Genomic DNA, 25,425 nt, shown 5'->3' with positions numbered 1-25,425 from the left:
GGGGTTCCGCGGCTGGAACAGGTCCAGGGCCCAGGATGGCCGTGGCCCGGCCCGGCCTGGCCCAAGCAGGGCCTGGCCGGGCCCGCTGGCCCCCACTCGGGGCCCGCAGCCACCTGTGCCAGCGCCGGAAACGAGAGAGAGCTTGGAGGGGGAGTTTGCCTATTCTTAAATGTGGATCACAGAGGTGGTCACAACTTTAAGTGGCTTAGAGAATTGTCCATATCCAAACTGGCCAGCTGATAGGTTCTATCAATTCCCAGAGGAAACTGTAAGCACCCCTTGGCAAGGACATCCCTTCCGGGACTATGCTTGCTAACCTATGACAGGCTTTTCCTCACAAATTCAACACTGCTGCTGAAAGCTTGTGACCTTTTGCTTGTTTGGTTGACTTGAGGGGTTCTGTTTGGTTTTTGTTTCGTTGTTTGGGTTTTTTTTTAATGTAATGGTTGGGTTGAGCTTGCTTGCACAGGTGGAAGTGTACAAAGCTGGGCAGTATGTCCACAGTCTGACCCTGCTCAGTTGGTGCTGCTGCTTGTGCTCATGACAATGTTTAGCCCTTATTTCTGAACCTTCTTTTCTCTTGCCCTAAATTTAGGGTTTAAAAGCATTCCTAGGAGCAAGCAGTACATGAAACTATTCATTTTGTCACATGGACACTGTTCCTGTGTCCAATCCTGAACCTGCACATGTTGTGAAGTGAGGATTTTGTGCTAATTTCATGGAGACATTTGCTGTCATCTGCATTTACTGCTCAGGTAAGCATCGGCACAGAAGGGTTGTATTAATCTTGGCACTCCGCTAACAACATCTGCCTTCTGAAACAAATAAGTGTATTTCTCTCTTGGGTTCAGTTGTGCCAATACTGCAGGGTAGAGACAATTTGGAAGGCATCTTCTCCAGTCTGTGTCACTCAGTTCCATAACTGCTTTAATGTCCCTTCTGTGCTGTGGAAATCAGTAGTTTCTTGAAAGACATATGCATCTTGTGGCTGGGAAGAAGAACAGTTGGAGAGGTGTGATGCTAACCTGAAGAAGGCAGCCACAATTTTGTCCTGGGGACAGGGATGAGAGTTTTGCTTTGTCATTGTGTCTTAGCAGTTGTGATTTTTTCTTTTCCTACCAACAGAGGGTTTTTCACCACACAAATTTTGGAGACATGGGAGGTGTGAATGGCCACTGCACAGCATCCTGGCCCCTCTAGAAGAAATTAGTTTTGATGCTGGACAGTTTTTGTTTTGCATACAAGTGCCTCTTGAACAAAATAATATTGTCCTGAGCATTTTGCTGTTGCACAATGAGATACAGAGCTCTACAGACAGGTTACTTCTGGGAGCAGCAGCCACTTGGGCTTTTGGCTCATGGAAGGTTGGTAAGTGGGGTAGATTTCCCTGGGCTACACAAGGTGCTATGGACTTGTCAGCCTGCAGAACTGAGCTCAGCTCTCCTCGTGTTTGTTCTCTCCCTGGGGTAGGTTTGTTACGCCTGCTTCCCTTCCCGCCCTCACTCACAGAGAGCTGTAGGACTGGGAGTCCAGTGTGTCCCTCAGGCAGCTTGACTGCAACGTCCTGGCTAGAGCCATACATGACTCCCTACACTGTGCCACTGCTAGAAAAGTCATGTAATACTGATTTCTCCTATGGCAAGAAGCAAACCAGCCCAGGCTGCTGCTGTCCTCTTCAAGGGACCCCTGTAAACCCCTCCTGACCCCCTTAGTGCGGGAGAGATGGGGATGTGTGTGGTGGGTATCGGTCAGGTGCTCCCAGGCTGTTACATACAGGTTAAGGAAGTTGGCAGCCCATGCATGGCCTGAGGCACTGCAGCCCAAAAATATTTATTGTGAGAGGTGTGATGGATTAGATGCCAGTTGTCATTAAACAAAGACAATTTGTTTCCTGTGTACTTGCCTTTTGTGATTGATTGGTTTTGGTGTCTGGGATGCTGCGAGCTCTGACTGAAGATAAATGACTTCCTCCTGAGTATATTCTCTCACAGCTAATAAAGTAAGGCTGTACCCCTCCTTCAGCTTTGCACCAAAAGAACCTGTCGCCAGCGTGGTGGAGACTTGTTGAACTTGCCCAGGTCACTGAAGACACACCCTGATGGTTTAAACCTCACTTCCATACAAAAGCTAGCCAAAGACAACAACCGTAAGGCAGGCTTTATTTCATTACAGACAAATTTATTTTCACAGTGTTTACACCACCCCCACCTCAGGTCTTGCCTGTTGGCTCTGTGGTTGTCAAAAATCCCCATGACAGCAGCATGAAATATGAAATCTGCACTTGCAGAACAGCATGAAACACACTTGAGTGTTACCAGGTGCAGAGGGGTAAAGTGCTGCTAAGCACTTTTATATCAAAATCAATTGTTTTACTAATTTCTTTGAGGATGCTGCAGCTTCTTCCATGTCCAGATGCAACAGAATCCAGCCACTGTACTGCAGCTCACTGTCTGCCAGACATACAGCTGGATTTGCCAGGTGTCTAGAAATGTCAGTTCTGGCTCAGAGCATGCTCTGGTTAGCCAAATGGCCTATTGGTAGTACTAAATGAAACCAGATACTACGAAAGATCAAGAGCAGGACAATGACATATGGCACTTCCCCTACTATTCACCGAGCTTCTGACTACCTTCAGCTCTCCGGACTTTCTTCAGTCCTTACTGCTGCGCCATCAGGTTCTGCCTGAGAGGATTAGAGATGAGAGGGTACCAGGGCGAGCTGACTGCCCTGACAGCTGACTGCCAGTGGCCAGTTATTGAGGGGATCCACAGACTCTGGGTGACTGTTTGTGGGTGCCAGCACACTGAGTGGGGCAGTGAGCCTTGAGGTCTTGCCATGATCAGTATCTGCAGCTGGAGGGAACACGGATCCAGGGCTGGCTACTAGATAAATGAGCATCTGTCCTGTTACTAAGGAGGCCCATGCTGTATGTCTCTCTGTATGTTCCACTACAGACCTTCATTCCAGAGAGAAAGAGGATTATGGTGTTGGTCCTGTTTTCATTTGCAGAAGTGCTGTTTTCTGGTTTTGTATGTGTTTATCTGTGTGGCTGACCATGTGCACACACATAGATGTGTTGTGTGCTTACTGGGAGTACACACTCAGCCTTGATGCTGTCTGGACCTGGTGAGAAAAAAGATGCAAGCAGCTTCTCTTCTGTGAGGCTACTAGGTTTACCAACTCCAGCCAACACTTCCACTGCAGGCAGGAGGTAATTTCTGCTAAAGAACACAGTTAAAATGCAGCCTTTGTGTGACAGGTAATTTTTTCACTAGCTGTACAGACCATGTTTCTGAATATTTTCTGGAGCAGCTGGATCTCTGCTGCTGTGATGCTCTGATAACGATTAAAGTACAGGCCATCCCTTCTAGGCAGGCTGTTAGAATCCATCCCTGGATTACACCTCTGTTAGCCAAAGGATGTCGGTGCTATGGTAATTAGTTTACCAGTCAGCCTCTGCAGTAGCAATTAAGGAAGGAGAAAGGGAAAGTGGATCTATAACACAAGAACAAGCTAAGAGTTGACAATTCAATAGTTAAGATTATACTGATGGGTATGACTTATTGCGTGAAGTTTGGGGAAAATAAGAATTTCTAAAATGTTCTTCCCTGAGCAGCAGCAACAAACTAGTTTGTGGGTTTTTATCATATATAAAGCAGGATGAGCCTATCTACACATGGAATAGCCATCTCTCAGACATTATTTTTGAGAATAATCAACAGCTATGATAAATCTTTGGGGGGGGGAGGGAAAAAGCACAGCCTGTCTTTTTTCTTCTACATGCTTGGCAGCTGCTGTCAAGACATTTTTGTTGGTGAAACACAGCACCACTTCCCTTGAGATGAAATACTTGTGAGAAGAGTTAACAAGGCACTTCTGTGAACACATGACAAAGTAGTTTGCATGAATAATTTAACAGGGTAGCTGAGTTTAAGAATAGCTGCAAGATTCCAAATTAAGTATAGAGACAAGAGCTTTAAAAAGCCTTTTCCCCTACTTTAAGCAGCTCTTCCAAAGGATACAGAAAGGCCTGTAAAGGCCCTATGAATCAAGAAGCTTCAGAATCCAGTGCCCTCTCTTGCCACTATTAATACCTCATAGTAGCCTGCACTTTTTAAATCCTCTTTAGAGAACAATTTTTAAAGAAACAACACTCAGGAATCAGTATAATTTCATAAAAGTTTAATGTGTGCTTTTAAAATAACACTATTTAATCGAGAGAAAGGAATCCACACATAAGAGTCTTTTTGGATGCTGGCAAAAGAGCTTAAATTAGAGACATACCCATGACCAGCAGGTTTAACCAGTAAGAATACAGAGAAAGCCTCACTGATTAATCACATTAATAGTAACGAAAAGAATGTGCCCTCATACAAAGAGAGGAGCAAAAGATACCATTCCAGTCATGCAAATCTGCACTCACCTTCTCAGAACAGGTTTGCAGAAGTCTGGCAATTCCAGATAACATTTTCTTACCTCCTGTGGAAAGTAATCAAGAGCCAGCAAAGACAAATACTTTTCAGAGCCAACTATGTTCACCCTAAAATCTCACTTGCTGGAGCTTCTAGTGGGTTTGACTGTTACAATCCCAAATTTTAGGCCCTTTTAATTGTTTCCCTCTCCCCTGCATCAAAACCTTTCAATAGCTAAACAGCTAATCTGGAAAGAATTTGTCAAGCTGTTTGACTGGAATGTTAATGGCTAGTGACTCAAGCAATCGGCCACTTGCAAAAGCAGCAGCCCAGCTGCAGAGGGGGCTTACAGCCAGCACCACGGGCTACAGCTGGGGCTTGTGCCAGATAAGGGAGAAGGTCGATAAAAAGACCCTTTGGAAGTGGGATAGGTGGGGAGGCATTGGGGTATTCACATGGAGGCTTGAAGGTGCTCATCCCTTCCCTTCTGATGGGGGCATAACTGGCTAAACTATGCTGTCCTGAAAGGCAGCTGTCACATCTTAGAAGGTGTCATAAACCACAAAGACCCCCAAAGTGCCCTCAAACTAATTTCTGAGGCCTTTCACCTATCCTTTCTTTCGTCTTTATACATTTTCTTAAATGTTATTTTTATGCTTCTGTGTTGTTATATTTCTACAGATAATAATCAAACCAGCTACATACCTCCTATCCTTTGCAACCAAATTGTTTTGAAATAAACCCAGAATATATATATTCATAAACACCGGCCATTTAGTGTTGTTTCACTGTACTCCACCCCAAGGGATGTATTATTAACAAGAACCTCAGTTACCCCACCTTCAGGGGTGGGTTGTAACACAAGCATAATACAAAATGAAAACAGCTGTCAATGAACACACTGTGAATGTAGAGAGTTCACTAGGAGAAGGGATTTGTAAGAAGTAGGATAACTAAAAGCCATGTATTTGATGCTTTGGTCTAGGATGCTAACCATATAAAGCATAAGGTTTCATCTTACAAACCTGAAATACACCTTCAACCTGTAAGTCTTTCTTGCATTCTGAAACATAAATTCAACTCTTGGAGAAATAATTACACATCATTTACTATCTTGGATGATCTCTCTTCTGTAGACATTGTAGGCAGCTTGAGGCAGGTTGTCCATGACTATAGCAAATGCAAATATGGGATGTTTTTTTCACCCAGCCAAAACTGAATCCATTGCACAACTTCATTGCACTGAATACACAAAATACAAGGGTGAATTACTTTTGTAACCCTAGCTTGGACACAACAGAGATACACTGATTTTGAACCATTCTCTCACCTTGGTAAAGCAATATAACGTGTGAAACTAACTAGCAGAGGACATGAAACTTAAACAGTACCTGGAAAGCACCACATTAAATGGGTTTAATTGCATTAAGCCTTCAGTTCTTAAGAGAAAATGCAGTCATTGATATTCCTTTGCTAGTGGACTTTTTATTTTTTTCCCCACTCATAAAGCATGTTTAAATACCCATCTTGCAGGTACCTAGCTACAAGACTCCTCTCATCTAATATTGGCATTTACATTTAACTCCTGGTTTTTTTATCTCTGACAAGATATGAATACAGCCTAATGCAAGATCTGCTATGAAGACCATCCCTGTGATTTCTTTACCAGATAGCTGTTACAGGGCTTTTCATCCATCACAGCTACTGTGGCTCCTAAAGTGTTATTTTGTATCTACATTCATCTAAAGTTTGTAAGCAAATTAAACAAGGTGGTAACACAGACTTTTGTAGTATTTCAGCGTTGCTTACGTTCTGGCTGAAACGCCCCCACAAAAGCAGCTTCTTGAAGAAAAACTGTATTTGATGATGGATTGAAAACATTACCTTGTGTGAGTGCTCTACTGCCTGTAAAATGAAGACTCTTCAGACAGGGTGCTGGAAAAGGGAATGCTGTTTGCCTTGAAGCAGCTCTGATGCAGATTTTATTTCCTGCAGGTGTTCAACTGTTCTCCACCACCTGCCCCAACAATTCTAATGGCTCTGCTCTCTCCATCCCCAGTTGATGGACAGCTTCATGGGAACTGTAACAGCAGCTTGACTCATTTTACCAGAGCCTAGAACTGCTAACATATGGCAGTCAGCCTTCTCATCACAAGCAAGATGACAGCCCAAGAAGTGGTGGAGGTGGGATCAGAAAACAAAACCCAGAAACTAATTCTAACTATGGAGCCTTGGATTTCTGCTCTAAGGCAGAATAGGACAGTCTGCAGCTGCGTTATTCTGTTCAAGTTGGTTACAAACATGAATACATCTGTATTGCCTGAAAACAGCTGAGAGAAAGGATAGTCTAGCAACCATACCTTTCATCTCTCTCTTCTTCTTCATGCCAGGCAGAAGCAGAGGAGTCAAGTAAAATAAATTTTATGGCTGCTTTATACTCCCACACTGCTGGCACACAGGCTGTTTGCACATAACTGTGCAGCAGGCAGAAGAGGACTGAGTTCTGTCTCAGAGAATGATTTTGCTCCCTTTAACCTTTTGTAATGTTCTGAGAGAACAATAAACCAACACAGTATTACATCAGGTGCCATAGGAAAACCTGCCTCAGGCGATTTCTCTTGCCCTCTGCACTAAAAAAATACAGTTTGGTCAAGCTTTCAGATGCACTGGTTTGGTGGATGGTTGTGGGTTTGTTTTTTAAAAAAAAAAATCTTCTCCTATCATCACTTACTTTCAATAAGTATTTCTGAAAACTGTTTGGGGTTTACCAGGATAAAAAAATAATTGACCTTTGCCCACTTTTCCTACTGTTTCAATGAGAAAATTTAAGCTGTGAAGTTTCTCTTAGATAAGAATTACACATTTGTTTCCACCCTTGGTAAAAATTAAGGAATCACAAAATCACTACGATTGGAAAAGACTTCTAAGACCATTGAATCCAACCATCAACTCAGCACCACTGTGTTCACCACTAACCCGTGTCCTTAAGTGCCACATCCACCCATCTTGTGAACACTTCCAGGGATGATGATTCTGGAAAATCTCTGCCAAACAGCAGAGACCTTATATCTTAATCAACTGCTTGTACTTTTACCACCAGGTCACAAATGCATTTGGAAAAAAATTACTAACAGAATGATGGTTGCTACATTTCTTCCCTGCTCACACGCCATTTAAAATTCTAAAACAAACAATCCCCCTGAAAGCCTATCTGCTGCTTAGTTACAACTTAGTCAAAGACAAGATTCCAGGGAGCTAGTAGCAAGATTTACCTACCCAACAGACTACCCCAGGAAAAATTACTGTGTTTTGCCTAAAACATTTGAAGGTTTCTTCTCCTTTCCAAATGTACATTCAAAGGGACTGGAAGAAGCATTAAAAACCCACCTGGCCTTAAAAGAGATTGACGATGACCGCAGCTTTTCTATGTCTCTTCTTCCACTGCTTCTTCATCAAGCTTGGTTTTGCAACAAACTTCATCCAAGAGAAAAGATGTGCCAGCCCCCATCATGACAAATTAAAGGTTACAGCATCAAATGAAGACTTAAGAGTTAATCCATCATTCTTTGAATTTACTAGGTATTTATGCCTGGTTTGAAGTAAAGATAGAAACATTCAAACTATGTTTGTTTCCTTCCTATCAGCAGCTTTCTAAAAACCCAGGAAAAAGGTAACTTTTTATGCTTTATGCAGTTTTTAGAGAACTGTGTCAGGAAGAAGAGGTAACATTTTATTGCACCATTCAAACAGACAAGTAAATCCCCATTAACTTACCCCTCCTCTTGAGGATCTGGAAGACTCCAAGGCCAGCCTAGAAATTAGGCTTCCCAGTCAGTGCACTATGCTACAGCTCTACCAGCACAGGGAATGAGTACAGTGGATAAATCATTTACTGCAAGCCTCTGGAAACCACAGGAAAAAAAAAAAAGGAAAAAAAGAAAGAAAAAAAGAAAAAACACATAAATAAAAATACTTGCCATTTCATGAAATTACAGTGTTAATGCCTCTTGTCTGTCAGTCTGCCTAGATGTTATTACCTACATCACCCATTATGTTCTTGTCCATTAGAGAGGTTCAAGGAGGACCTTTTACTCCTTCCCCAAAAGAGAGCAAGTTAATCTTCCTTCCAGGAGTAAAGAGCCCTCTGTCCTCTCAGAGATAGAATAAAGGGCAGAAAGAGAAGTAGTATTTCATTTATACCACAGGAAAGTTCAGATTCTGGAAAGCTTTAGACAAATATGGGTTAACAACTCCCAGTTTCTCCTTTGCAAAGCTCTTGCTTGCCCTTGGTGCTAGCTTCTCCATTCATGGCCAGCCAGGTTTAGCACTGACCAAGACCACTACTCGTAGAAGCAACTGTAGAGCACAGAACAAGGATAATGGAATTATATTGTCCTTTCCCCAAAAGTCAAGTTAATTTTTTTAATGAAGTTCCACACAGATAATACAGCATTGAATAGGGTTGTCTGAAGAAGACTGTCCAGATTACTCCATTTGCCACTGAGACCTTCATGAAAACCAATCTGCAGAAGGAAACTAACCAGAAAGCATGTGTGTATTCTAAAACAGCACCATCTAAAATGCAGAACTCTAGAAAAATTCAGCCTTCCTTTGAATATTTCCCTTCCCTGCACTTATATCTCTCAATACAAGGCAGGTAGAGAAAATCACTTTCCCTCTTCTTCTGCGGATTTATGAGAGACCAGGCACTTCACAGAAAAATTTTGAAAGAAAATTGGGGGAAAAATTTATCTGTCAAATGTAAACAAACAAAATCAGGTATATAATAAAAAATACAGAAGAAAACCAAGAAGCAACTACAAAGGACTTTTTTATAAACCAGGATTTAAGCAATCCCTACTCATTGCCCAACGCCATTTTAAAACTACCAAAGCACGTCAAATCTTGCTTTCTTTGGTTTTGACAGCAAATCAGCTATCTGATGAAAGTAAGGCAATGATACTAACAAAGATTTCCTATATTCAATGCAGTAACTGCTTGACATCATAAAACCAGCTCCAAGAGACTTTCCCAAAACTCTCTTCCCTTCTTAATTACCTTTTTACTGTTGACTTGACCATATACTAGATTTCCAAATTCAGCTTAGACAGTTCTTACAGGTCTTGTATGAAAACCACCATAAGACTCTCAGAAATGTTTCATACCTTCTTCACACATAGTCATGGCAAACGAAGACAAATGGTGATTTTGCCCTCTCCAGAGGTCCATGTGCAGGCAGTGATTACAGAAATTCAAGCTCTGCTGGGGTCCCTCCCTGACGCCCCACCTCTGGTTTCGCACACGGTTCAGGACTTCAAACAAACTTCCACTGATGATGTTGACAGTAGCTCTTCCATTGACTTCAGCTGGGAACAAACTGGTTTTTACTGAGCAGTTGAGTATCTTCATCCTCTACAGTTTCTCAATTTTATCAACTACTACAGGAGTCAGAAACTAATTGAAATAAAACTTTCACTGAGTTAAGGGAAAGAAGAAAACCGAGAAGAAAGCCTTGTTGACCTCCATAAGTTTATTTTTTAAAACAATTTACAAATAAAAATGTTATATTTATCTAAGTAAACACATTTAATACTTTAGTCTTTAACAAGCTATACAAATGAGAACCATCACACAAGAGCTTTTGATAGCTCAAGGACCATTCAGGGTAGGCATGCATGTGTCTGTATCACATGAAGCGAGTCCAATTCCTGACACCAGGGTTCTGATCTTCTACTTCTTCAGAGCTGGTCAGCTGCTAAATGATTTAACACAAATAGTTACTGGATCACAATAAAATGAAAGAAAGCCCATTTCAAATCACGTAAGTGACCTCAATATGTCTGGTCCAGGTGTCAGGCCACAGAGCCTTACCGATTAGTTTTCTTCTCCAAAAGCCAGTCGGGACAGATTTTCTCCCCTTGCTTAGTGATGTGGCATCCATACATGTGCTTATACAATACAATGAAACACCTTAAGTACAGATGTAGTACAACAGTAATTACAAATCACAGAGACTGGTAAACAAAAAAATCAACTCTAAACACATTCTTGCATTTCAAACAACAAAAGTAAACGAACTCATGCATTACAGTTCAAAGAAATTTTCAGTTTTAGTTCTTCTGCAAGTCTCCTTTTCCACAAGTTCTAAATTGCTGTTCTTGAGCTTGTCTCAGCAGCTGGGCTACTCACGGTACTACTGACACAAACTGGGTGAGCTGGAAATCACCCGGGAACGGTCAAAGAATAAAAGCCCCCAAAATAAAGAAGACGCACACATTATAAATGAGATTCCATTTTAATAGCAGAGTGTAGAAAAGAAATTGGCAAAAAAATTCACATGAAAAAACATTTTACACAACTAATTATGTACAGAATAAAGTATGTGACTGCCTTCTGATGATTTAGGTTTCACTTTAGTCAAGTCCTACCACAGAATGCAAAATACACCCAAAACTCTCAGCTGGAACAAAAAGAAAAACAAAGAACATATACATAATCCCAGCTCTGGCTCCTCAAATATTGGGACTGGCTGGGTTTACTTCAACCCACTGGGCTTCCTGCTACGCTTTCAGCAATTCCTGAATTCACTGTAACTTCCACACTACTGTCAGCAGCTTCTGTTTGCTCAGTCTTCTTGCTCTGGATGGTGCCCACTCCCTTGCCTCCTGAGCCACCCACCTTTCCGTGTGTTTCTTTGAGCCCAGGAATTAAAGTTTCTGCACACCCAGAAGCCTGACTTTCTGTGCTGCCTCCGTCACAACTCAGTGGTGGCATTTCAACAGTGCCACCTTTGCTCTCCTCCACTTGCAGAAGTATCTCAGATGTGGGAGAAATGCCCTGCATTTCTAGAACTGGCATGACCACTTCTGTGGTGTCATTATTTGAGGTCTGTGATCCAGGCTGCAGCATAGGTTTTTGAGAAATCTGTGTGCAAATTTTATCTTCACAACTACCAGAAGTCAATGTAGCAAAATCAGTAATCTCTGTTTCATTCACAGTTCTTTCAATGCCCAGTTTCTTAAGTTTACTGGACTCCAGCCTAATGGACGCAACAGTTTCTAGTTTTGTGACTTCTTCTGTATTTTCATTTAAAAGTCCCGCTGAAAGGATGCTGAAACATTCATGTTTTATCTTATTGTCTCCCAAACTGAAATCAGTGCTTTTCAACTCAAGCTCTGCTTTCTGGGAGGGAGTCTTCATGTGTTTCGCATCTTCTGATGGTCTCTTGAAAAGAAAATTATCCAATTTTGCATCAGATCCAGTATGTCCTAATGATTTTTTTTCATTTTCAGCTACTAATTCTAGACTGGATCTGAGTTCAACAGTGTTCGAGCAGGTATTGACTAACTGTTCCACTCCCTGCCTCTGGGTCTGGTTATCTAACACTGTATGGCCTGAAGGTTTAGGTTGAACTTCTCCTTGAGCTTCTAATAGGGTACTTCTAGTTTCTGCCTGTTCCTCTGTCAATTCTGAAGTATTAGCCCCATTGGAACCAGATTTTATTTCTGCATTTGGAGTATTTGATAGATCCCAACCACTTTCAGAACGAGTTGTGACTATCTGTCCTTTTCCATTATTAGTTCTGGAAGTGCCCCAGAGCAACTCTGGATTACCAGTTTCTGAGTGAGTTCTACAGTTATCATTTAACCTTTCCTCTACCAAATGGGAATTTCCCAAACTTTGAATTTCATTCTGTGTTTCAGGTAACAAAGTCTTTGGGTGTAGGCTATGCTTAGGCTTTACTGCTTTTATTTCCCAATCTTTTGTCTTTGTGTCTTTCTCCAAGGTACCAGAAACATTTGTGTTTGTAACTGGGGTTTTATTTCCATCTTCCTGTCCAACCTTCTCTTGGACCTTAGTTTTCTGTAGATCACAGAATTCCAGACTGCCTGCCTGCTCTCTACCTCCTGTATTAACAAATCCAATTTCTGCAGGCATCTGGATACCAGAAACACGTTTTTTTTCTGGTAATTCTGTGACTGACATTTCTGACAGGTGAGGCTGAAGTGATTTGTTCAATTCAGCCTGATTTTCAACAGGAACCAAACTCCCTGTTACTTGATTATTACACTGTGAGGAATCCACATTCTGAGAATCCTCTTTCAACAAGGATGAGCTACAGTTTGTTCTGTGGTTTGCAGATAAATCTGCAGGTTTTGTTAGGTTAGAGTTTTCTCCATTTGGAAGTGCAGAACTTGCAAGCTTGCTGTCACCTGAACTCTTTCCACCACTACTGTAGAAAATATCATAGAGATCTTTAGCATTGGCTGTGGCCAAGCAAGAATTTCGTTTCTCTATCTTTTTTGCTTGTTCACTGAAAGCAGTTGAAGGTGGTGGTGGTCTCACAGGCATTGCCAACATTGTCTGTTCACTTTCAGACACACCTGGAGCTACTTCGTCTGCAGGGATGAGAGCTGCCGGCTGGACTGCTGGTGGAGGATGGGGTGGAGGTAGTCTATCTGAAGTCTGAGAAGGCTCATTTTTCTCTACTGCTTTCAAATCCTCCTCTGACCCTTTTAAAATTACTTCTTCTCCTCCAAAAGCTTTTGATATGATATCTGGAGGCAGTAGAAGATCTGCATTTGTTTCTTTTACCACTGGCAGTGGTTTGGTGGTAGCTCCAGAGGATTTTATGGATAAAAAGGTGTTCAAAGGTGGTGGTTTACTAACTGTTGCAGTATTAGACTTCCTGAAAATCATGGTGGGGACTGGTAGATTGGGGAGAATTTTTGTTGGTGTCGGTGTGGAAACAACTGGTATCCATGGGCTAGTATGTGGAATAACAGTTTTCCCAGACAGCTTGATTTCAATGGGCTTGATATGGGATTTCACAGACTGACACTTGTTCTCCTCTTTGTTTCCTTCTGTGTTCTCTTCCTTTGTAATAGCTCCTGGGGTTTTATCCTCTCTCTCAGTCTTTTTCCAGCTGAATTTCCCAAAGGACGTCTGGCTTGGTGATTCCTTTTTAGACTCCTCTTTCTTTTCTTCTTTCTTCTCCTCTGTCTTCTCTTCCTTCTTCAGCTTTACCATGATACCCATTTTTCGCCCAGAAGAATCTATTTTGCCTTGAGTTTCATTACTCCCTTCTCCAGACTCTGCGATGCTCTTTACTTCCTCCTTCTTTATTATTTTTGGGGTTTTCTCATCCTTCTCTTCTTTCTGTTTCTCAACCAGTTTCCGTTTCAGCTCATTTTGCCGCCTGCGCTCTGTTTCCAGAACTACAGCCAATCCAGCCTGACGGTCTAGATTTCTCCTCTCTTCATAGAGTGGATTTTCATCAATGTATTTCTGTGGAAATAAACAGCAACATTTTAGCCACTGTTTCCATGAAAAAAAAAATGCAGCTCTCTGATAATTTTGACTTGTTCAGTAAGTGCCATCTCAACACTAAGAGAACAGAGAACTTTTTCCTACCAAGAAACTGAGGTACTACAAATACTTTATAGTAGACACTGTTTCAGCCTCATGCAAATAAAATATCAGTCTCTATGTACTGATGTAGTGGGAGGATCTGCTTATTTAGTTCAGTAGAATGTAGTGAAAATAACCAAATACATATACTCCAAGGAGTTAAATGTCATTCTTCAGGAAAGGAAGACAGAACAAGCGGAAGCTAACACAGGGAATGTCTCTTTCCTAGGACACCAATTACCAACCTTATATTTCTCATTGTGGGGATGACTTTTCACATGCTGCTCTGCTGAGATTTGGTCTCCAAAAAATTCATGACAGAGCTGGCAATAATATCCAGTGATGGGAATCAGAAACTCAGAGCCTGAAAAGGCCAAAGAAAATTATCAGAGAAACAAAACTTAATAAATGCCAAGCTCTTAACAAAGTCAGTCAAAGAGCAACAGCAAAACCTCCAGTAATGTTCTTTTTGGAACAGTTAATACTGCTCTCCTTTCAGTTACTGTATAGGAACCACCACTACCAGGAACAAACATGTAAAGTGAAGAAGTTTCATTAATATTGTTCAAGAAATTATTTAAGTGCTCTCCATAGTATTAAGGTAATTGAGTATTCAAGTAGGTTAACATTTCCTACAGCCTTGATCTGTTTTCCATCATTCTGGTATAGTCTGCTCAAATACTAAACACCTGGTTTATAAACAGAACACAGATATTTTCTTTAAAGTTCAGCAAGACTGCATCCTTGTGCCTACAGAACCAGCTACAGTTATCTAAGACACTGCAGATTCCTCTTTAGTGGGCACTACTAGAAATATGTAACAGATTGATGAGTTAATCACTGGCAGGCCTTTTCAACATTCAGATTTTAAACCATATATTAATTTTCAAATCACTTACAGCTCCTTCTAGATGTCTGTCTCAGATTCTCTGTATCTGCACTATAACAAGTACTCATTGGTCAATTTTCAGGGAGACCTCTGCTAAAAATGTACTGAATGGAAAAGTCTACTACAAGACTATGTGGAATACTGTGCAAGATCTGCCCAAACACTGCCAACTCTTGTGGTCATGCTCTGAATTCTAATATGTTGGCAAAAATTATTTCAGAACTGCACTGGAGAAAGTCAACTGGTATTCAAAATAAAAAACTGATCTCTAAAAAGAAGAGAAGAAACCACAACCTTTTCCTACACTCTTGCGTTATGACCTTTTCCACAAGAACAACCAAGAAACTAAATAATTTTCCTTTTACCTAATGATACAGTTATCTGTATGTGCTCCTATACCAAGGTAAAGTTTTGAAAATTCCTTTCTCTGAGCAAATGGAGGCTGCTGGAGGGCAAGGAGGGATGATAGCCAAGTTAATAAAAATTAACATACCTTTGGCAGGAACCGTTATCTTATCAATGCGTTTTATGGAGTCTTGTTTGGTCTCACTCTGAGTCTTCGAAGCCCAAGGTCTGTTGTAAGGATCCAGGGTCTATTTGCACAGTGACAGAGGTATATAGGCTCATATATTACACTAGCAAGGCAAGTACACTTGTCTTTTTTCCTTTTTAATATCCTTTTTGAACACTGAACATTAAAATCAACGTGCAAATATTTACAAGAACTAATTTTCCTCTCTTTTCCCTCCCATTTTGCAATTTACAATGACAAAATAGCCTGTGAAAAGTGTAACATGTAAATGATCGCGAAGAACAGGTAAACATGAAACACAAGTGGCAAACCCGAGCAAACTGAACAGAGGCCCCATTTACACTATTTGGAATACACCGGTAGCTGTACAACTGCTCAAGTCCAGTATTAGGGGAAAACAGTTCGATAAGCTACTTCTTGGGTTCATTATTACTTCAGGTTCTCTTGTAAAATGTAGTTCTGCGATGTATGTTTTAGGGTTAATATTCATAGCAGTATGAAATGCACTTAGTGAAGGAAGCCTGCAACATACCTGTCTGTGTTTCTTATTATGCATGTGTGTGAAAAAGTCAAACATGGTCCCGCAGATGGTATTGCAGTCTTTGCACCAGTGGTTCCCTGCATCATAATATTCATAAATATTGGCCAACTGGAAAGGATGTTTGGAGGACTGTGAAGAGGATTCTGCTGGCTTCGGGCTTCTACCTCTCGATTTCTCATTAGTAGTTTTTGATTCCTAAATTGAACAAAAGGAAACACTTCTCTAAGACAAGGCAGGACAGACATAATGCTCTAGAACTCAGAACCTGCCTCCAGCAGAAGCCATACACACCAAAAAAAAAAAAAAATATATATCACCTGCTTTTCAGCGCCCAGGTTAATTCCACTGTTTCAGAGAGCTGGTATTGCCGACTAAGATGCTGTGAGGCTGCAGTGAAGAGTTTCCAATAAGGCTCCCAGATGTAATGGCTGGATGGTTGTAGGTAATCAAGGAACCAAATGAACAAATTCCCTGTGGCATGCACCTTTCCCACTTCACTGGTTTCACATAAGAGATCCAATTTACCATACTAGCCAAACAGTGCCCAGAAGACCTAAAATGGTTCCCCTAGAGTCATTCAGAAATTACTTTTGTAAAAGTAGCTTGGATGAAAGCAGAATGGAAAAGGAAGTTGACTAAAAGTATTTAACTCCATCAGTTTTATCAGATTATTTGAGTGTTCCTGAATTCTCCAGAAAACCTGTTGCTTAATAATAAAAGAAAGATGGTGTTTTGATAATTACCTAAGCATATAAGGTGAAGGATCATGTACTTTAAACATGTGGTGTTTGCACTTACATTAATCTGTATAGAAAGACGCCATATAGTAATATACAGACATTTCAAGACTCTATCCAAAATTAAGACTAAACTAACACTTGTAGCAAAACAAATATTATCAGAAATATATCACGAATGAGCCCTGGCAACTTAGATTATCATAGTACTAGATGTATTTTGAGTTTTGAGTACATTTTCAATGGCTTAAAGTCCATCACATGTTATCCTTTTGCATGGCAGTCTGGAAAGAACAGCATGTTAACTTAGCAGACTTGAGTTGGTCGCATGATTTCCAAGTTATTCACTACCAACAACTCAACATATTTATTTAAGCAGATTCAAAATTGTTAAATAACATCTGCCTTATTTTAAATTCCTTGACACCACCCCACACAACATGCATTGTAAATCAAAGAACAAAGAGACAGCCAGGCCACTATGCACCCCCCAGATATCCATATCCCAATATAATTTAGTTCTTGGTAGCAGAATAAGAAGTGACCCAATGAATATTTGCATGCACTCTGTCTGCAAGAACATAGCAGACATTCTCTTAAACAATGAGATCAACTTATGATCTGCAGGAGGTGCATGGAAGGATGTTCACAATGTCACACAAGCATCAATGGTTATGCTATTTATAGACATAACACCTATAAAAATACTATCTTTATCTGAACTTTAAAGAGACAACGCTTCTCAGATAGACAGGTGACAGCCCACTCTTAACTCCAGTTTGTGCATTACCCCAGCTCAGAAAGTCTTTATAATTTGCTACTATTTAAAGCCCAGACGGGGTGATCTGTTTAGCACATTAACACTGGCTTCACCTCTGCACTGACTGTGTAACTACAACACACAGACACAGGGTCACACAAGGCACGTTGCAAATAAGCAGAAAGGCAAAGGCTCTTGCCCTCAGGTTGGCAGAGTCAACCAATCTCAGTGTTGAAAGGCCTGCATCATCTTTCTTTAATGAAAAAAAAGTTAACAATCAGAATTACAAGGTGAATTTTAGAGGCTGAAGGCCATGTCCTATGTGCCTACATATGTATGAAAATACTAAATATTCCTGTCCAGAACTCACAACTTTCCACATTAAAATAAGGAACTATGAAAAAGAGATCAAGTCATTATGGGTTTGGACAATACAGACAATGCAAATTAAAATAATGAAAAGTATATTCACAGATGCCATATCTCAAGAAAAGAAAGCAATGTAACTTAATGCAATGTAGGACTTAACAAACATTTCTGCCTTCTTTATGAAGTGGTGACTGAAGCAAACGATTTATTAAAGCGGACAGTAAACTTCAGAGATGTTTTGAGAAACAACAATAACAAAAGCAAGCCTTTAAATTAAAGATACCTAATGATTCTCAGACCACAATAAAGCATAAAGAAAATTTTACAGGATAAACACATTTGAGTGACCTTGTAGAAAATACAGAATCACAAAACAGGTACGGTTGGAAGGGACCACAGGGGGTCACCTGGTCCAATCTCCCCGCTCAAGCAGGGTCATCCCAGAGCACATGGTACAGGAAGGACTGTGTCCAGATGGTACTGGAATATCTCCAGTGAGGAAGACTCCACAACCTCTCTGGGCAATCTGTTCCAGTGCTCAGTCACCCACACAGTAAAGAGATTCTTCCTCATGTTCAGGTGGAACTTCCTGTGCATCAGTTTCTGCCCATTGCCTCCTGTCCCATTGCTCGGCACCACCGAGAAGAACCTGGCTCCATCCTCTTCAGACCCTCCCTTGAGATACATTGATGAGGTCCCCTCCCAGTTGTCCTTATACCTCTTACCCTACTAACATTTTCCTCTCTGCAAAAATTATATATGCTAAGATCTATACAAAATTCACCTACAATTTCCCATTAGCTATTTCTGTTACATATTTGAATAAACATCTGAGAAGCAGGATAATTGATTTTCTGAATACATGCATAACCTTTCAGATGGTAGTATCCATACTACTTTCAAACTAAAAACTATCTTCTGGAATGCAGTGAGCCTGTTCTGGTACACCCAGCACAGAGCAGTACAGACCATACTGATGCATGCTGACATTTCCTAAGAGAGAACTCATGTACATAAAAATCATGTTAAGCTGACAATCACATTTAAGTCTTGTGATTTGTTACTATCATTACCCAGTGAGAAGACCAACATGCTCCCAGCTTTCAGAGAGCTTTGCTGCTACAAACACTCCGCCCTGAAAGGCCATGCCGGAAATTTTGTAAAGAAAAAAAAAGTCTGTCCTCCTGGTAAAGTATTGAGACCAAACAGCTACAAACACTCATGATACTGTTCAATCCAACCAACACCTCAGCAAAACCAAGATAAAAAACAGTGAGTGGTGCTGAACAGCACAAAACCTGAGGGACATTATATATACTGATACATTGACTCTCACCTGCATGCACCATCAAAGCCAGTGTATGAGATGTGGTAATAAATGATATAAAATGATCCTTTAGTAAATGTTTGGGACCAGCTGTCTCCCCAGTGCCCTCTTCTCTTAGTGGGAAAATCATTAGCACACAAACTGTAAGACTTTACCTTGTTGGAGGAAGACGTTTTCTCTACACCTTTTGCATTTTCTGACTTGCTGCTCTTTTCCGAGGAGTCTTTAGTTTCCACAGATGGTTTCCGAGGTTTTTCAAATATGTTAATCCCCAGGATTTGTGCTACTTTGTCAAGCTCAGACTGCTTCTTGTCAGCTGCATCAGATTCTTTATGCAGCTCTGCAATCTCCTTCATAATATTCTCTTGTAGTCTGTTCACCTCAATCAACAAGGGGTCTTTGTGTCCGTCCTTTTCACGACGTTTTTTCCTCAACATCTCTCCTGCAACAAGGAAGCAGAAGAGTCAGAAATGCAACAGGAAAATTTACTTTAGATCTGTACAATAATTCCAGCAACAAGTAAAATTCTAATATAAAATATTACGGCTAAATCTTGACTACAGAGTTGTAAAGATGGAACTCTCAGGTACAGCATCACTAAATCTGCATGATCTGCCTCTATAGGGACTGCCATAATACACAACCTAGGAGAGGCATCACAATCCTCCAGAGCATGAATTTAATAATCACTATCTCCCTGTGACCAAATGAGCAAAAGTTAAATTGCATATTCTAACCTGAAAGTATTATTTTCCGAAGGTGAGGGAAATAAGTATTTACTTGAACCAAACAAGTTTTAAGATACAAAAATCAGCTCTGTTGAGAGAGGACTTTTCCAGCTCCAGATGATACTCATGAACAATTGAAAGGCACAATAACATCTTCAGTTACTATTTCTCACTTCTTCTAAAGAAGCACTAAAATGCATAAAGTACAATTCCTTTAGCTTATCAGGCTGCCAAAGAAGATGCAAGAGCAACTGTTTGCTTCAGTGTAACAGCCAAACTTTGATGTAATTGATTTTAATATAGTAACTAGGTCACTGTTTTCTGAAGAGTTTTGCATTGCCAGGAGTATGAAAATACTGTTATGGACTATTATTATTTTGGTCCTCCCTTCTCCTATTAGGTACCAAGACTTGTGACACACCCCAATGGGGGAAAAAAAGAAGCAGGGGCTGAGGTGTGGGGGAATAATATACTTTACCTTGCTGTTTACGAAGCCTGTCCAATTCAGTCTTGAGATAGTAAAGCTTCTTCTGCCGTGCTTCTCGATCATTCTTCAGTTTTTCTCTCTCTTCTATCACCTAAATAAATTGGAAGGTGTCTGGATTTTCTTCTCTTCCCAACACAAGTCTTGCAAGAATCACAGGAAGACTTCAGCCTTCCAGACACACTGCTCGCAATTCCCAAAATGTTCTTGAGTATTTTAATGCAATAAATACACCTCTCTCTGCATCTGAAGGTAACTGTATTGTGTGGTCACACTTCAACCCTGTTGGTAGGCAATTTTTTTTCTTTTGGGCAGTGTATTCCTCTAAACTGCTCTGTTTGTTGCACCACTTCCCAAGGCCCTTAGGCTCAGCTGACTGCCTTCTAGAGGGCTAATCAAGACCAATGCCAAATGGGTAATCAAAACTCATGCAGTATCTCTACAGCTAGCATGTAGCCTTCACAGCCCTTCACCTTGCCTCCTGCTTTGACTCTGGCCCATTTTAGCTATTAGTTAGATTTTGCTTCAATCTGACATGAAACATCAGGATGAAATTTGTTTCTTGTTCAATAAGGTAAACTGCGGCATGAGGAGCTCACAAATCCTTTTTCCAGATTCTCTGGAAGGAATGATTCTCATAGAAGGAAACAAAGCAATATGCTAAAATGAAACCTGAAAAGTTCTTTCAGTTTCATTTCCACCTTCATTTTTCAAGAGACAAATCCCAATTTTTTTATTATCTTCACAAGGCTCTTAAAATTTACTAGACCCCTCCCTTAAGAAACAAGTGATCCTGACTTCCCTAGACAATCACTTCTACTATGGCACCGTAAATGTTGGCTGGATCCCTGAATCCTTCCTGAAGTAGTTCTACCAACACAGTTAAGCCACATCTTAAACACCATAAGGGTTTTTAAAATTATTATTTTGGTTTTGTGTGCTATTTTTTTATCACCAAAGCACCATTCTCTCCTGAGTTTTCTGCAGCATGGGGCATCAACTGGAGCATGCAAATTTTTATACTCCAAGCCATCCCAGCAAAAAAAATCCAGTGGACTAAGCCCAAGTCAAAAACGTCTGTAGTGCACACAAAGCCTTGGAAGTTCTACCGAGATGCACATATGAGGTAGCAGGGTGTGTCAGGGCAGGAGAAAACCACAGACCTTTAGCCAAGAAAACTACTACAAAAGTACTAATTTCATTAAGAACAAAATTTCAGCTGTGTCAGCTGAAGAAATTATTATTTCTGCAAGCAGTGGAAGCTCACGTATTTGCTGATGTAGCACTTCATGCAAGTGAAGAAAAGGCTCTTATAATAAAATACCTTATTGCAGCCTCAATACTTAAAGGGGATGTGGAAGAAAAATGGGTATAGATATTTTACCTGGGTCTGCAGTCACAGGAAAAGTGGCAACAGTTTCAAACTAAAAGAGGGTAGATTTAAGTTAGATATAAAGGAAGATTTTTTTTACAATGAGGATGGTGAGGCACTGGGACAGGTTGCCCATAGAGATTCTGACTCTCCAACCCTGAAGTGTTCAAGGCCAGGTTGGATGGGGCTTTGAGCAACCAGGTCTAGCGGAAGGTGTCCCTGTCCATGGCAGTGGGGTTGTAACTAGCTGATCTTTAATTGTCCCCTCCAACCCATATAATTCTACTTTAATAACAAAGACCAAGTGGACACCAGTCTGAAAACTCAAACAACTTCTGGGAATCTTCCAGTTCTTTGACAGTTGTGTAACTACAGATTCCTATATTAAAATACATTCTTCCCCACTACACTCTAATTATTGTACAAACCAAGGTAATTAGAAGAGGAAAACATTAACACCCATAACCTGGTGTCAGAGTCTCCAAGTAGTTTCCCTTACAATCTTCTCATTTTGTGATCTTTGTAAGAGAATTAATATAAATGTAGAGAGAAGATTGCATGTGATGTGAATGCCAATATCCTTTAGTTTGTATTTAAGAATGTCTAACACAGGTATAACCATGGTATTATTGTACAATGTAGCATGTTCAGATGGAGTCTCCCATGTTTCAGTTTGTGCCTCTTGCCTCTTGTTCTGCCACTGGACATCAGTGAAAAAAGCCATTTTATTTTCTTAACACTGTCCCTTCAGATATTTACGTATCTCCACATATCTTCAGGTATTTCAATATCTAAAGCTCAGCAGAATAAAGCCAAGCTGCAGTCACCATGTGTTTTCTCTGTAAGATTTTGGATGGTCCAAAGAACTTCAACTTTGTTTTTGATTTCATCTGTTCTGCCATAGGCAATGGCATACAACTTTGAGGGTGAGGCCTTAGGATTTTAGCTTTTATATTTTTCATATCCTGTAATGCCTTAGTGTGTAACTCTAAGACTCCATATAGCCTGTTAGCTACTGTTCTCCCATTCTGGTCAGACAAAACAAATCCTCTCAAGGCCTGAACTTCAAGGACACCTTATTGTCTCAGGCCCCGAAATACACTGACAAAGTGGCTTAAGGGGAGGGGGGAGAACAAACTTGGGGTAATGACTTCATTACCTGAAATTGTAATTGGAGAATTAATCCAGATAGGCAAATGGATCAAACTTATAAAAGTATGAAAACCCGTGACCCAGTCGTCCATTTTGGGTGTAGCCTCTTTGAAGGCTTTTGACTGCCCAACGTGTACCTTGAAGGCACTTCAGTAAATTGCTGCTTTTATCCTCTTAATTTTGCCTAGCCTCTGTTTTTAGGTAGCCCCATCAAGGCATCAGGGGATTTGAAATGCATTTTTCAAAAGTGTCACAGATTAATACAGACAAATCCTTAGAAATCTTTAACAAAAGTAAACTAGGTCAAACCATTTTTAAACTGGAGTAATTCAGGAAAAAAAAGGTGCACCCGAAGAGAAAAACCTTCCACCTCACCAACCACATAATCCAACACATTCTGAATACCTAACATACCTTCTGCTTTTGAGCTGCCCGATTTTTTTCATCCGACATCCTTTCTGTGGCATTTTTGACAGCGTGTGAAGACAGACGAAGGGGTGCTTTGGAATGAGAAGGAGTGGTAGGGACTTGAACGAGCACAGAACCATCTCTTTTTACATCAGGGACATCCTTTCCCAGAGAGACTGTCTCAATCACTCGGAGATTGGGACGTGTGGGGTTCGCCGACATGGCCATAGTAAGAAGACCATGAGCTTCTGGAAGCGTAGGATTAGGCTGCTGGGCAGGAGGGTACATGGGCCATCCAGGGGCTGCATATGCCATATAGTGCCCATACGCATCGTATCCTGGAGGAGCCATTGTGGGAGGTGGATAGTTTTGGGGCATTTGAGCAGCAGTGTAGTGGGAATAGTTGGGAATTTGGTATTGGGAAACAGAAGTAGGTGTAGGTGGCAAACTAGGAGGAGTTGGTGGAATTGAAGGAATGAGAGAGACAGAAGGAAGAGGTTGGTCTGGTGCATGTGGAGGTATCTCCTGTCCCACTGGACTGCTCTTAGTATATTCTGGTTTCTGAAGAGAGGACGCATCTTTAGGCTGCTGGAAGGAGCCCGGAGGTGACGCTGAGCGCGGCTGGCCTGACTCGGGAGAACGAGTGTCACTCCGGCTGCGGCGCAGGTCCCAAGCATCCAGTCTGCGAGTGTCTGAAGAGCGGCGATCTGGAGAACGAGAGGCCAGCTTTTTGCCATGAAGGCGCTCCTGGGTACGAACAGCCAGTTTTCCAATTTCAGCAACACCAATGTCAAGCCCAATGGTTTTGAGTAAGTCATGGATTTTTGCATACTCTGCATTTGGCTCTTCTAAAGGATCCATCTTGACAGCTGGAGCAGGAGAAGGAGGTGGGCTCATTTTTTGGATTATTATCTCATTGCTACAACTCACTGGGGGCTTCTCGATGGGGAGAGATTCAATTTTGGTCTCTTCATCCTCATCACCATAAAGAAATTTCTCTTCATCCTCAATGTCAGGAAAGCTACGCCTCCTCTTCTCCTGAGCACTGACAGAATCAGCCATCATGCCCAGAATTCGGGAGAAACCACTGCCATCCTGACTGGCCCTCTCGTGAGGCAGCAGGAAGTCAGTATGGCGATCAGCGGGCTCTGCCTTGGGTTCCACCTTTTCTTTGTGACTTAAGAAGCTTCCAAATTTCTCTTCAAACGCCAAAGTGTCTTTGGGAGGTCCAGAGAGCTGGTTCCACTCATATAAACCTTCACGCAACTCCTTGTTTGCAGACTCTGCAAGGGACTCTTTGTTAAACCGTTTGAGAAAGTTTTCCACTTCAGAGGCAAAAGGAGCCATGTTGTTGCTCTGGGGCAAAGATGACTGACTAGAAAGAAGAGGAAGATCCTTGCTGGGGGCTGGACTGCTTGAAAAGCCCTCGGGCTGAAAGAGAGAAGATACTATTTACAACAAGGCCTTCTAAGGCACCATGCACCTCACAGAACAAAGGAACATGTTCATTTCTCCTTGAGTTCATAGCTGAATAAAAGTGTTAGAAGAGCCAATATACAGTTGAAAGAAAACACAGACGATAACAAACCAAGTTGCCTGTTGACTCTGGAATGTCATGTCCAACAATGAATGCTTATCTCAGAGAACACACAAAGTCACAATTATATTTCACAAATTTTTTGCAAGCGTAAGAACTGAAATTTTAAAATTGAAATCCTGTTGCATAATTTTGGATATGCTTTGAGTTTAGTCACAGTCAAATAGGATTTCAATACGTTAATTCAGGTAAAAACTATTGCATTGGGGTTATTCCCAGTCACTTTGTCAGATATTCATAATTAATGCCGTATTAAATAGCATTTCCAGTAACAGGAAATAGGAACGGGATCCTCAGTATCGGAGCACTCCTGAGATAAACATGTCACTGTCAAACCAACACTGATCAGTACAACAGGCAAATCAAAGTGATGTCTTATAACACAAAAAGTCAATTTATCACAGTTGTCACAGCCACTTATCTGTCCATTGCTCTAATTTTGAGACTCAATTGGTATAGGTTTGGTACAAATTAAGTAGGGCTGATCCCAGCCTACAGTCCAAAGGGAAAAAAATAAGGAAATTTAAAAGACATTTTCAAACAGAGGTACTGAGAATGCATTAGGCAGCTCTCTAAGCCTATAAAGAAACAAGAAAGAGACACTGCGACAGGGGAAGAAATTCAATCAATATCCTGACTGCCTGTAGTACTACAAGAGTCAGCTTTTCTATAAAAGCTGGCCCAGATCTCTGCATCCTGGATTGAA

General features: G+C 41.0%; 1 protein-coding gene across 1 annotated transcript in view; it reads right to left on the bottom strand.

Moving 5' to 3' along the window:
• Positions 1-9,922: 9,922 nt before the first annotated feature.
• The window catches only part of ZNF318 (zinc finger protein 318), a 21,412-nt gene continuing 5,909 nt past the window's right edge, over positions 9,923-25,425 (bottom strand). The window contains exons 3-9 of the mRNA XM_008643339.2: positions 23,129-24,553; positions 20,185-20,284; positions 19,134-19,420; positions 15,777-15,980; positions 15,206-15,305; positions 14,069-14,187; positions 9,923-13,700 (exon numbers count right to left, since the gene is read on the bottom strand). Of these exons, the coding sequence (XP_008641561.2) occupies positions 10,953-13,700; positions 14,069-14,187; positions 15,206-15,305; positions 15,777-15,980; positions 19,134-19,420; positions 20,185-20,284; positions 23,129-24,553 (4,983 nt within the window). The 3' untranslated portion in view covers positions 9,923-10,952. The remainder of the gene's footprint in view (positions 13,701-14,068; positions 14,188-15,205; positions 15,306-15,776; positions 15,981-19,133; positions 19,421-20,184; positions 20,285-23,128; positions 24,554-25,425) is intronic.

Source organism: Corvus brachyrhynchos, unplaced genomic scaffold (genome assembly GCF_000691975.1).
Source record: "Corvus brachyrhynchos isolate BGI_N302 unplaced genomic scaffold, ASM69197v1 scaffold70, whole genome shotgun sequence".
NCBI lineage: Eukaryota > Metazoa > Chordata > Aves > Passeriformes > Corvidae > Corvus > Corvus brachyrhynchos.
This window is presented reverse-complemented; position numbering and strand designations above follow the sequence as displayed.